The sequence below is a fragment of the Sinohyriopsis cumingii genome, unplaced genomic scaffold (assembly GCF_028554795.1).
Source record: "Sinohyriopsis cumingii isolate HCF-2022 unplaced genomic scaffold, ASM2855479v2 utg000160l, whole genome shotgun sequence".
NCBI classification, from domain to species: Eukaryota; Metazoa; Mollusca; class Bivalvia; order Unionida; family Unionidae; genus Sinohyriopsis; species Sinohyriopsis cumingii.
In genome coordinates, this window is record NW_028315873.1 from 7,335,441 (window position 1) to 7,349,209 (window position 13,769).

General features: G+C 32.7%; 2 protein-coding genes across 2 annotated transcripts; one reads left to right on the top strand and one right to left on the bottom strand.

The window, feature by feature from the left end:
- Positions 1–941: 941 nt before the first annotated feature.
- Positions 942–8,291, bottom strand: LOC149774711 (uncharacterized). The gene is made up of 3 exons (XM_089944980.1): positions 8,191–8,291; positions 7,148–7,230; positions 942–2,433 (listed from the first exon to the last, which is right to left on the bottom strand). The coding sequence occupies exon 3, from the start codon at positions 2,025–2,027 to the stop codon at positions 942–944; it is 1,086 nt and encodes a 361-aa protein (XP_089801106.1). The 5' UTR covers positions 2,028–2,433; positions 7,148–7,230; positions 8,191–8,291.
- Positions 8,292–9,293: 1,002 nt separating this feature from the next.
- Positions 9,294–13,722, top strand: LOC149774712 (uncharacterized). Its single transcript, XM_089944981.1, has 4 exons — positions 9,294–9,597; positions 12,521–12,640; positions 13,032–13,136; positions 13,540–13,722. The coding sequence occupies exons 2-4, from the start codon at positions 12,545–12,547 to the stop codon at positions 13,720–13,722; spliced, it is 384 nt and encodes a 127-aa protein (XP_089801107.1). The 5' UTR covers positions 9,294–9,597; positions 12,521–12,544.
- The last annotated feature ends 47 nt before the right edge of the window (positions 13,723–13,769 follow it).

A 13,769-nucleotide genomic window follows, 5' to 3' on the forward strand; every position in this document is an offset into this window, starting at 1 on the left:
AGAAGACCTGTTTGCAACAAGTATGTATTATTTTTTAACAAAATACATCCAGTCAACAACTGTACTGAATTTGGATAGAACACTATGTATGTAGCATGAGAAAAAAAACCAACACATTAATGAGCTCGACATAAAAACTTCAATTTTAGACCAGTTAAATGGGAAAACTGAACCAAAGTCTGCGAAGCATTCAATATGGATTACAGTGACCTACCTTATGTTATGAGGGTATAATAATCATCAAGATGCATCATCTCAGAATGTTTCATTTTTAAAGGCGTGACAGTATGAATATAGAAGATATAAAGCTATGTGGTCACGAATTGACCTTAAATGCAAAATTCTTAAACTATGCAAGTAACATGTGAAATAAATGACACATTGACCTTCTTTAGTAGTTTGGGTTTGGTATTATCACAAATGCATACTATCATATTGTTGCATGATTCTAACATTAGCTGAATTTTAGAAATAAACTTCCAACAATACCTTTGACCAAAATCTATGAAATGTTACATGTGACACACAGTGTCCTAATTTTGAAAGGTGGATGTAGTGCTTGTCAAGATGGATCCACCCTTACACTCTTCAAGTTACATGACTCAATAAACAATATGGAAAAATGTTGAACTGAATGCAAAATCTTTACAAACAATGTCCATCTATTATTATACATATGTGTAGAAAGTAGCTTCCATAACACCACCCGATGGGGGCATAGGCTATGAAACCTACTCCTAGTGTGTGATAAGACTAGTCAGAATGACAAACATAATATCCTGATCATTGATTGTGACAAAACTTAAACTATGTCCATGATCCAGATGTTGCTTTCTAGGACACTGTCAAATTCAGATCTAAATTCCATAAAAGTATCATAACAATCACCATTTTGAAGGACACAACCGCAAGTATGCCCTATTGGCCTTTTTGAGTATGCCCTATTGGCCTTTTTGAGTATGCCCTATTGGCCTTCTTGATAAGCCAGTCATACTGACAAATTCTACAGCTATACTGGGCACTGTAATGAGGTCAGACCCTGTGCAGAAACGAAGGAAAAGACACAAAGCCTTCAAATCAAGTTCTCTGACGTACCTCTTCAGATATTTTGAAACGTCATTAGTTTGGGCATTCAGAGATTCTGGAATCTGAAGCATCTGTACAACTTTTCTGTTACTCGGAATCAGGGTCGAGTAAAGATCATTGAGATTTTCAGTGCTGATGCAGAGTCCGTTCAGGATATCTCGCCAGCAGTCACATACATACATAGGTATTTGAATCATCTCCTTATGTGCTATTTTCAAAAGGACAGCCTTAAAATTTTCCCCACTGACCTTAGTACGGCATTCATGGGCATCCAGAGCATCCAACAAGTCTTCGAGACCAACTGATGAGAAGTCAGCGAATCCCTTCTCGAAAACATCTCTATCTGGCAGTGAGATAAACTGATAAAAATCCTCTAAAAACTCATTATTGGTAACATCAGTATCTTGAAAGAGACAGTGTTTCATGAATGTCTTTGCAAGTTTTATTGGCCAGTATCCAACATTTTGCCGTCCATATGCAAGCAAACGCCCAATTACCTTCCATTGTTCCATTCCAAAATCATGCCGCAGACTTGGAACCTTCACATCTCTGCCAACGGTGCACTTAAAATAAAACTCCGTCCAAAATTCAGTAAACAAATCCTTCAAAACACCCCCTGTATCTTTTGCTCTTTCTTTCTCTCCATTTGCCAAAATGCGGGTGACGATAAGATGTCTATTTAAAATACTGGGATCTTTAAAGTAATTACACAGTTCTTGAAATTCAAAGGCACCTCTGTGAATGTCTATTTGCAAGGGTTCAGCAGGAATGAGTGGAGGAATATATGGCAGAGTATCATCGATATCACGAGCAATATTTGGTGAACTGGTATTCTTAAAGAAAATCTCAGTTTCTGAATCATCTAGAAAAGAAGATACAGAATGGACAAAATGATCATCTTGAACACTTGTCAAGGGTTCAGTCTCATTCTTTTCTTGCATTCTGAGTCCTTGTGTTTTGTTAAATAAACTCTATGAGTGGTTTATCTACAGGTTCAGCCAGAGTAGGTATTTGCCTCATCTCTTTGATGCTTTTATACTGTGGTGGAGGATTCTTTTGCTTTGATGCAAGATAAAGCCTAAAGATATTCATCCCTTTCCTGTCATACATCTCGCCGAGTTTCTTTGCATTCTGTCTTTTCCTCAGAAAAATCTCTGACTTCAAAATCCAAGTCCTCTATCGATCCATTTGGGAAAGTTCCATTAGGGAAAAATAAGGACTTTGATACCTCAACTTCTTTAATAGTGGACTCTTTACATATGTCTACTCAGCAACCGTGTCACCTATATGGGGCAGATATTTGGTCAGTGTCATGTCATCTGCAACCTCAATAACGTACCTGTCAAGCTGAAAGACAAAATCTCTGTAAGTGAAGATGCAACTCTATGGTTGCAAACTAACAGAAAGAAGCAACAAATAAAAATCAAAGAAACAAATTTATTTCCATAAGTTACCAACAGATAAATCTATTTCAATAAGTTACTAAGTGTAAATTCAAGAGGAACTGATAGTATTGTGAATTAAATATCAAATAATTCTAAAAGTTCTAACACAAGTCCAAAAGTATATAGTGTTCCGAATGAAATCCAATACAGAATATGATGATGTACCAGAATTTCTGAATGGGTTTATGAACTAAGTCTTAATGATATAATCCAGAATGGCTTTCAATGAATTGTTATGTATATTTAATTTATATTGTGTGCTAACATTTCTCCATGATTACATGCTATATATATCATTTGTGTGATTGACCTTGGTCAGGTATTGAGCTTTAGCGTCTTGATATTCTGGATACCACATATTACATAGCTAATATTTATCTATGATTTTAGATTATACATTAGGATCATTATTAATTGGAGGTAAACATTGTTGCATACATTGAGTTTAAGGTTTATTTTCTAAATAGTTTAAATAGAAATGAAGAATGTTCTGGAAGCAAGACATTTATGAATTTGTTGCGAAGTTCATCATGTCATAGCTTTTGCTAATGCTGTTGTTTTCTTCAAAATTGCTTATTCATACCGTGACATCCAAAATGGAATCAGTCTTACTGTTGTGTTCAGTTTTTAATCTGAGAGGATTTATTCATTTAAATTATTCACTGAAATTACAATGTGCTTTTTGATTTTTGGACTAAATCACTGTTTTGGAATTACTGTCAATTCATTCAAGGACAATTTGGATTATATTGTTATGATACATCAGAACTGTTAGCACATTCGATAATGGCATATCAGCACTTTAAAAACGAGTTCATTCAGAACACCACTGGAATTTGTTTGGAATACTCAATACTTTTGGACTTATGGTAAACAATTTCAGGACTATTTGGGAATTAATTCACAAAACTAAGTTCTTTTTAAAAATTTTACTTTTTATTTAATGGAAATAAACTATTTGTTTAATTTTTTAAAAACGTTGATTTTCACTCTTTTCTGTTCTTTAAATTAAGACCAGAGTTGTAACAGAATTTACAATAATCACAATATAGTGTTTTAGCCCAAAGTCAGCGAGCACTTTGTAATTCCAATGAATAATTTAAATAAATGATTCTTCCAAAATTATACTGAACACAAAATGTAATGATTCCACAATGGGAACTTAGAACATGAATGAATAATTTAGTTTACCACAAACTTATATAATTTCACTTGACCTAAGACACAATAACATGACCTGGATGCAGCTCATACGTTCTCTTCCAGAATATTCTAAGTTTGTAAAAAAAGATTAGGCCTTAAATTCAATTTTAAGTAAAAATCGTTTAAAAAATATGACGATAATCAGGTAAGCAAAACCTACTCTTCCCTCAATCAAGGCTGATAATTACTTCTGATTAAAATTACACTGCAAGTTATTCCCTATAATTCCTTAATATATTTTAAAATTTATGAATTCAAAATAATGTAACATAATCAAATTTAAGTGTACAAGTTCCAGTCCAAGAACCCAAGTTATCATCTTATTCACACCAGAAAATGGAACATTTACATACAGACTATTTTTATAATAACTACACATGTATAAGCTACTTGTAAAACAAGAAAAGAAAGAAGTCCTCCATATCATAATACAAAATAAATCAATTTTAATAAACACAGTGTGCATCATAACAGCAGTGTAAAATATACTTGTCTATATGATGATATCAATCCTTTACAAGAGCTGATTTCTCAATTTAGAACCAAAACACAAAAACTTTGAAACACTTGTAATAAGGACTTATCTTCTGACTAGACATTAGATTTGTAAATTTATCCACTGAAGGATTCATCAAAAACATTTCATTATGATATTTCCAGCTTAAAGTAGTATTAGAAAATGAACAGTATATATGAATTTGAAAGATTTTGTAAAAGATATCTCCGTGAATAATGTTGGTGAATGCAGTCAACACCCACTGAGTACACTTTATATGTTCAAATATGTAAAGTACTGGACTAAAATTATAAATACGTATACAAGTAGATATCCTTTCCAACGTTACATTATGTTAAATAATTTAAATGATGTCAGCAAAATCACAGGAGTCAATAAGGTTAAAAATGTCTTATTTTCTCATGGCATGGCTATGCATGGATAGATATTATAAACAGGACAAGTCATTACTGGAAATTCAAAACTGTTTCAAATCAAAAGTGCATTTTTCAGAAGAAATACTTGCATTGTTTTCAATGTTCTAAGCACAGCTTAAGCATTGAAAGAGGAAGACATACTAAAACAGAGTTTGCAAACTATGTCTTTAAAATAAGTAGCAAGTGTGTAGAAGATGAATACCATTTTCGGTGTATATGGACTTCTTAAATTGTTTAATATATTGTTCTGATTTTCATATAGATCTGTTTGGCTTTGATAATATGTTACCAAACTTATCAACCATTTTAATTTGATATTTTGACTCTGAACCTCAGTAAGGTCCATATTCCCACCAAACCTTGACAAGCTCCATGTTCCCATTCAAGCCTAATCCCCATGGTAAAGTTATGCCCCAAACCATGATAAATGCTGAACAGAAACAGGATATATAGCCAACTACAAACCTTTGAAAAGAATGCACAATAAAGTAAATAAATTTAAAAATCCAAAATCATTAAAACTGTTCTATATTGGTTTTGTTCTGTAATATATTTGTACATTGTATATATATACTTTGGAGTGTAAAGCCTGACACTAACCTAGCTTCTCAAAACCCAAAATATAACTTAGGTATGTAAACATAATACTCCTCAAACCTCATAAATGTAACCAATGAATGGAAATGCAAGATAACATAACTTATCACATGTCTAAAAATAACTTATGTATGGAAATGCAAGACTGCATAACTTCTCAAAACTCGTAAATACAACTATAATACAAATATAATCTGAGGAAATGCAAAATAGCTTCACTTCCAGAAACTCATAAGTTAGTATAACCAATGTGTGGAAACAGAAAATAATCTCACTTGTACCAACTTGTAAGTATAGGTCCTTTCCACACTGGTCATTTGCCTACAGCCTATTTGTGTTTGTTCTGTCTTCCATGGAAACTTTTGCTTCAAGTCAGACAACTTTGTGTTGACAACAACAGCATATTTATGTGCAAACATTTCATGCCTGTTACCTTAACATCTAACCTCTTTATTAGTTGAAAATGTTCTCAGTGCGCTGCATGTTTGGATTGTTCCAAGACAATCCATAAAAAGAAAAGATTTTGCTGCACATAAGAAAGCGTTTACTCTTCATCTTAAAAGATTTCTGAAAGAAAGTAAATTGTCCCAAGCAATTTAAAACAGAAAGGACACATTTTGAAGTATAATCAAATTACAATAAAGGTGAAAAAGACACCTACCACCATCAACTGCAAGTTTATTACAGTCTTTTTCTAAGTACTTAAAATCACTGACACTTGATAAAACGTTCATCTTTAGCCCAAAAATGTGTCTCTGATATTACTGTCTCCTTCAGTTTAGCTCCATGAAATATTAAATATACCGTATTAAACTGAATGCTAATCCAACATTTATCCATGTGGGCAAACCCTGAGGTTGCTGAATGTTATCATTATGATCTTTGTTAAATACATATATACATATTTTTTCCAGTAGTGCATTTAAATTAGAAACTGGGACTGATGAACAGATGAAAATATGGGTCAATGCAAAGATGGAAGGACAGACAGGTATAATTTAATGACTTATATTCTGAAAAACACTGGGAATTACATTGCAAAATCCAGTCATAGCCAGCAAAATAATCAGCTCATCTACATATAAGTCAATGACAAATAATCCAACCAAAATTAGTTTGCTGATCGCAAATGGCTTTGCCTGACCTTTGCTTAATCTTCCTCATGAAGTTTTTGACAATGCAAAAAATTATAATTCCTTAAAAGTTGAAAGTTTTGCAAAAAAAGAAGAGAAAATAATTCACATATTGGTAACAGTCCCAAAATCGTATCACATCATTAAATATGCTAGCTGGATTTAATTTGATATAGCCTAAGATTTTCACACAACCTTGCTAAACTTTTAGCTTCTTCGGAAGACAAATGAAAGCACGAACAGACTGGACAAATGAAGATGCCACCATTGCAAGTAGTGATGACAGAACAAAATAAAGAGTAAAGCCTGAAAATCTAAAGAGCTCATCTACATATGGATACAAATTATCAAACTATGTTTTGGGTTTTGGACAATCTTACTGACAAACTCCTCGGGATGGACAGACAGAACTGCAGACAGATATTCAGATGCACAGTCGGATAATCAAATGGACATGACAAAATTAACATGCTCTTGCTGTCATCAGTGGGACATAAAGAAAGAAAATGATTTGTACAAACCTCACTAAATTTGCAAACCCTGGTAAAAATCTATGTGAACACATGGCACCTTGTGAATACAACTGTGTGTATATTGTGACATCTGCGAACATATACACAATCTGCAAAATTGTGTGCATGAGAATGGGGTACATTAGTAGAATCTCTGCATCAAATGTGTTGCTGCTGTGAATTCTTCATATTATTTTTCTTCCCCATCATGTACTATAGGATATTTTAAATGACAAACCTTATCCTCTCCCATTTTCTTCACAGTTTCTTCACTGATGCCCCTGTTGCAAAGAAACTGCCACAGTTCTTCATCCATAATGTCTGGAAGGAATGGCAATATATGTATATGTATTTCTCAAAGCAGATATTTAAAAAGAAATATGCACATTATTGCATAAGCTATTGGGTCATCTAAGATACACAGCTTATATGCAGGGACGTCATTTAAATTTTTCGGGGTGGGGGGAACTTGATGGGTTTGTATATAGGCTACAGCAATTTTACAGCACATGCAAATTTTTTGATGGAATGCCCCCCCCCCCCCCACCTTGATGTCCCTGCTTATATGTGGTCTGACAATTAAGATGATGCATTTACAAAAGTCTGGAGTCAAGACTTAGTAGTTTTACTATACATGAATACTGATATATTCCTACTGATATAGTTCTCGCTAGACACAGTAAAAGCATAACTCTTGCCATGGTTGATGCTGCCTTCTACGCATGTGTCAACAGTTTGAAAAAAGGGCGAACTGTCAATGGATATACAGGTGTTTTGTTTGAACAGGGATTAATATATAAAATGTGAGTGTTCTGAAGGATTTAATGGTACAAGTGCAAAGAATAGGGATTTTACTTACCATCCGCACAAGGGCTCATATCGTTGTTTACAATTGACCTGTCATACATGTACTATATAATAGTTATTAAGAATTGATCTGTCATACATATATTATATAATAGTTATTATATAGTACATGTATGACAGGTCATTTGTAAGCAACAATATGAGCCCCTGTGGTGTAAGCAATGTGTCAAATCAAACTTAGCTGTAGTAACCTCTTGCTAGAACGCAATTTTAAAATTTGACCTTTCCCATTTTTAATTTTTAAATGAAGATCTGATATTGTGTTAATATCACAAGGAAAATCAAGATCACTTTCCCACTATATTATTGTACATAATCTAAAACACGTGTGTGTGTGTGTGTGTGTGTGTGTGTGTCTGTGATAGATGGTGTAAAGGTAATGTCAGTAATAGGACCAGTATGCGGAGAACTCACCCCATGGAGAACTCACCCTGGGAGAACTCACTCTATCGTATCTGGAGAACTCGCCCCAGAGTGGTTGGAAAAGTCACCCCAAAACTTGTCACCCAGATAACCTTTTAATAACAGAATTAAATAATCTTTTATTTGATTCATATTTAGAATTTTATATATACACAATCACAAAAGAGATATTAACTGGTAATTATAGGAAGCAATATCATAGTAATATTTCTAAGAACGAAAGTAAGTCTTAATATAATCTAATGAATGACGACAGTATAGTGATTAAAAAGGATGATAAGTCAAACACTATTATTATTATGAATCAAGATGATTATGTTAAAGAAGTTGAACGTGAATTAAATGATTACAAATACTACAAACATATTATCGAAGACCCATCAATAAAAATTAAATAAAAAATTTCAACATGCATTAATGAGATTGCTAAAAATAATAATTCTGTATATATGAGGAATTTATACTTTCCCTCTTAACATACGTACACCTCAGTTCTACATATTACCCAACACTCATAAAATAAAGTCATCTCAGGATGACTTAGGTTATTAGGTTGGAACCCTTTCATATATAAAACTGCAGGCATCACCTCATGCTTACACCCTCTCTATTTTTCCAAATGAAATGCAATCTAATGGTTTGACGAGCAGAGCAAAAGGGACAGATAACACTTATGTTTCGTTAAGTACAGAAGAGGAGTTGATCAAATGGAAAATGTTCACATTTTATAGATTTTATAAGTTATTAAGTTGAAGAAAAACAACGATACATAAAGCCTTAACAACCATGTGGCGGTATCTCAGAATTACTATACATGATCCATGGGGCGTCGCCTCCAGGCGAAGTGGGGCGACTTGTCCGACCACCATGGGGTGAGTTCTCCCAGGGCGAGTTCTCCGCTATTCATTGGACCGAGTTAGGAATGGGTGGATGACATTTGTTTTCATGTTGACAAATTAAACAATGATGATAATTATTAAAATAAAAACAACATTTTGTATAAGAAAATAAGATGCCTGATTCACAATACTGTAAACAAAACATATACCATACAAACTTACAGCTGTATCTGTTGGGCTCCAACTTGGAATAACGCAACAATTCGGAATCCCGAGTTGTTGCGCTTTTTCTCGAGAAATTGCGTGACCTTGCTAACCGATATAAACAGACACGAGCTGCTGGCTGAGCATCAGTTCCATTAGAGTGTTAAGAATGGAGGATGTTGACAGAGACATTTTTGAATCGTTCTGCACGGAAAAATATGTAAACAACAAGACCACAAATAAATCTGTGACGAAGGTGTTTGTCAATAACGTATTCAGTCTTCTGGATGGGAAAGTTCAAGATGTAGGTTTCTGCAACAATTCGTCAGCGAAATTGGCTAAGTTATAGCATAAAGTAAGTATATTTTCCCATCGCTTTCATCGGTTTAAAGTTAAATTTAAGACAGGTTGTGACATTCACTTGTGCAAATAGATTATATACTGTATTAATGACTATTAAAATGAAGTTTCCTTATTTCCTAAACTCAACAGCTATTGCTGAGCAATGATTTAAAACTTTGAAACTTGTTGTCTTGTTTATATTTGGAATCAACATTTATAAGCCTAACAAATTCATTTTATCTTATGCAAATAAATATTAATAAATATGTTTACATAACATCAATCAATTTATCTAATAATGCATTGTACTTGGCTTGCAGTAAACATACCGTATGAATTATGTTTCTTTTTAAAAAGTAAATTTTTAAGTTAGAAATCAAGTGCAGAGGAATTCTGCGGCAAATCTAACTATTTTTGTAACACAGTTGAAGAGAATAGTAAAGACCCAGCGAAACTGTGGCAAATGTTGAATTGTAATAGTGTATTGACTACTGAAGGTAGCTGTAGCATCCACCGAAGACACGGTCATGATGCAAATAATTTTTTTTATATTTTAATTTCATATTCCCTGTACATTGGTAGCCATCCCAACGACTACCTTACAATTCTTTTTCTACATAAGTCTTGTCTTCTGTAATTTTGATTGAACAAATGACATTTTTTAAAGTCAATCATTGCAAGCCCCCCTTCTTCATAACTTTTATTTATTTTTCATTTTATCTTGTCAACTGATTCTTTCCACAAGTTCTTGTAGATTAAACTATTTAATTTTTATAATGAACCAATCTGGAGGAATTGGTAAATTTATTAATATCTGATTTAATTTGAAAAAAAGAATGTGATTTTATCACAATCTTTTTCCCATAAGGGATAAGAACTATCAACAACCACAGAGTCATTAGTCTATTGATGTCATCTAATTAGTGATCATAATTAATATTTTTTATGTGACTTAAATCTGTAGAGAAGATAATGCTTCATATTGTGAAACTATAAACTACCCAGCATAAATGTTTCTCTATACACAAATGGATGTAGCTGTTTTTCATGCTTCCTATAATAGTCTTGTTTTCTCTCTGTTTACATTAAGGCCTGATATCTTTGCGTGCATTGTATTTGTAAGAGCTTTTTCCGATCCATTCAAAATTAATATTTTTTATGTGACTTAAATCTGTAGAGAAGATAATGCTTCATATTGTGAAACTATAAACTACCCAGCATAAATGTTTCTCTATACACAAATGGATGTAGCTGTTTTTCATGCTTCCTATAATAGTCTTGTTTTCTCTCTGTTTACATTAAGGCCTGATATCTTTGCGTGCATTGTATTTGTAAGAGCTTTTTCCGATCCATTCAAAATTAATGTTTTATCATCTTCATAATGATGCATTAGAAATTCATTTTTATCTGTAATAGTACCATTTATATCTTTATTCTTTTTAATTAAATCAATTTAATATGTTGTCTAATATACAATCTGCTCTCATGAGTAAATTAATCACAGCCTTCAAGTTCATTTAGCACAGATGGAACCATGTTTTAAAGAGTTTTACAGTGTAAGAAATATTGAACATAATCACTTGGCAACTGGAACCTGTAAATGAACACAGAGTAACAAAGTATATGACTAAATTATGCTAATTCAAGTGTCATGAGATTTATCCATCCTACAAGTCACCTCAGCAGTTTCACAGTTTGATACACTGACCTGTATACAGAACAATTACTTGAACAAACCTACAGAATATTTGTATTAATAGAGATTAAGTTTGGTCATGGCTTGATAACCTTCCTTGTCCATTTATTTCACACTATGGATGGAATTGTTTTCACAGTAATACAGAAATTTCCTTGTTACCTGGGCAAGGTGTGCTATAAAACCACACAGACACCCTATTGTGTGTGAACTGCAATTAAATCATACACTCTATGACAATTACGGTGTGGTATAGAAGAGGTACATGAAACCAGCACTATATTGTCAATGTATGTTTAACATCATATAACAATAAATGAAGGAAAACATATATTTTACATAGACTATAAATACACATATGGTCTGAATTGATAAAGCCAGAGTTATATTAGAATAATGCATAATTTAAAGCAGTAGAAATAACCAACAGCTATAAAGATGTATGAGGAATTGTATCATGATTTATGGATAGTGAAGGAAATATGATCAAATACAGAAGTTCACGAAATGTATAAAATATTTATGTATGTATAGGTGTATGTGCATATATATATATATATATATATATATATATATATATATATATATATATATATATATATATATATATATATATATATATATATATATATACATATATATATATATATATATATATATATATATATATATATATATGCCTAATGTATTCACACAGGAGTTGCTAATGGAAATAGTAAAGTTAATTAAAACGAATTTCATTTATATCAGTATAATTAAACTGCCATAATATTTTTGTATACAACAGAAAGTTTAGTTCTGGAAAATCAAGTAAACTTATATGAAAATGGGAGAAAAGAATCGAAGTCATATATAATTATAAGACTGGATCAGTAGAGATGACTTCCTTTTATACCTACACAATCTCATAGAATAATCTATGGGAAGCTGAAAGACCCAAATGCTAAAATTACCGATGCAAATCAGAGATAATTCTAACAACCTTGATAATTGGTAAGGTATGCAGATATGAAAATAGTATACAATATACTGCATTGTAGGTGGCAAAAAATGACAATGATAATAATACACCATTTTTAAAAGTATTTAAAAATAGCAAACAAAACTGTCTCTTTAAGTAGTCTTATTTGTTGATCTATTAATTAAAAAAGAAGACAAAGAAGGTTGAGAACAATAGAATACCAACATAAAAAGATGACAAAACTTGGCAGTCATTACTTGTATTTGCTTATACTAACAGGTTCAGCAGAAGGGTTATGGATCAATGTCCATACCAGGAGAAGATGGGGTCCATACCAGAGTCTTGACTGTACCCAAGCAAATCCGAGACCAAAAGTTCTCGGGAGCAACTTCAGCTCATGTAAGTTAAGGAGAAAAATTTATAACTTTCATTCACTATAATGAGACTCAAAGTAATCAAGTCAGAAATCATTATGACAAGATCTATAGTAATCGAGTTATTATTAACTATGGCAAGAGTGGAAATAATCGGTAATCACTGTAACAAGGCATGTGGTAATTAGGTCAGTAAACATTGTAAAAAGGCCTGTAGTTATCAAGTCAGCAATCACTGTGACTAGGCCCTAAAAGATCTTGTCAATAATCATAATCACCTGGAATATTGTAACAAGGCCTGTAATCAGTGTAATGAGACCTGCTGTAATCAAGTGAGTAATGGCTGTAACAAGGCCTGGAATTTTTATTCCATTTGATGCCTAATTCTTATCAAATATTGCAATTCATATTTTCAGACAAGTGGCCGACTGATTGTAGTACCCATCGAGGACTTTCATCCAACATTAAAGGCACTCCATCAGGCCACTGGCCATGGGAAGGAACGCGTAATGCTACACAAGGTATAATGCAATAAAATGTATTATGTTTTCATCCATCCAACATTAAACGCACTCCATCAGACCATTCTACATGGGAAGGAATGAGTCAAAATACACAAGGTATCAGAAATCCGTGCCTTGACCAGTTGGTTTATCTCGTACGGGCCGGTGACACCAATATGCATTATATATTCAGCCAAATTGAAGACTGGCATAATTATTAATAGTATTATTATTATTATCAATTTAGTTTCTTTATATTTGTTAAATATGATGTCATATTTAAAAAATAAACTGTCTTATAAATATGATGTCATATTTAAAAAATAAACTGTCTTATAATATTTCTATTTCTATACATAACTTTGTTACATATTTTGGAGCTACATTTTCTTGATAAGCTATGTATTTTTTTTATACCCAGGTTGCTGACCAATATGAAGGCCTGCCCAAAAGTGCTGTTCAAAAGTACATCAACATGTGCAGGACATCCAGTAGGAATAAGGCACAAGTTATACAAGCCCCACCCAGAGTTATAATCAGCCAGGGCTTGTTCTCTCGTTGTCAGGTGTGTTCAAAATGGTTAATAACCTTGCTGCATTTGTGAATCTATATATGTGTAACAGTAATATCACTAATTGATAAATGCATTTA

Coding starts and splice junctions, on each gene's coding strand:
- LOC149774711 (XM_089944980.1), bottom strand. CDS start 2,027: ATGCAAGAAAAGAATGAGACTGAACCCTTGACAAGTGTTCAAGATGAT.
- LOC149774712 (XM_089944981.1), top strand. CDS start 12,545: ATGTCCATACCAGGAGAAGATGGGGTCCATACCAGAGTCTTGACTGTA. Junction 12,641..13,031: donor CGGGAGCAACTTCAGCTCAT/GTAAGTTAAGGA, acceptor TCATATTTTCAG/ACAAGTGGCCGACTGATTGT. Junction 13,137..13,539: donor AACGCGTAATGCTACACAAG/GTATAATGCAAT, acceptor TTTTATACCCAG/GTTGCTGACCAATATGAAGG.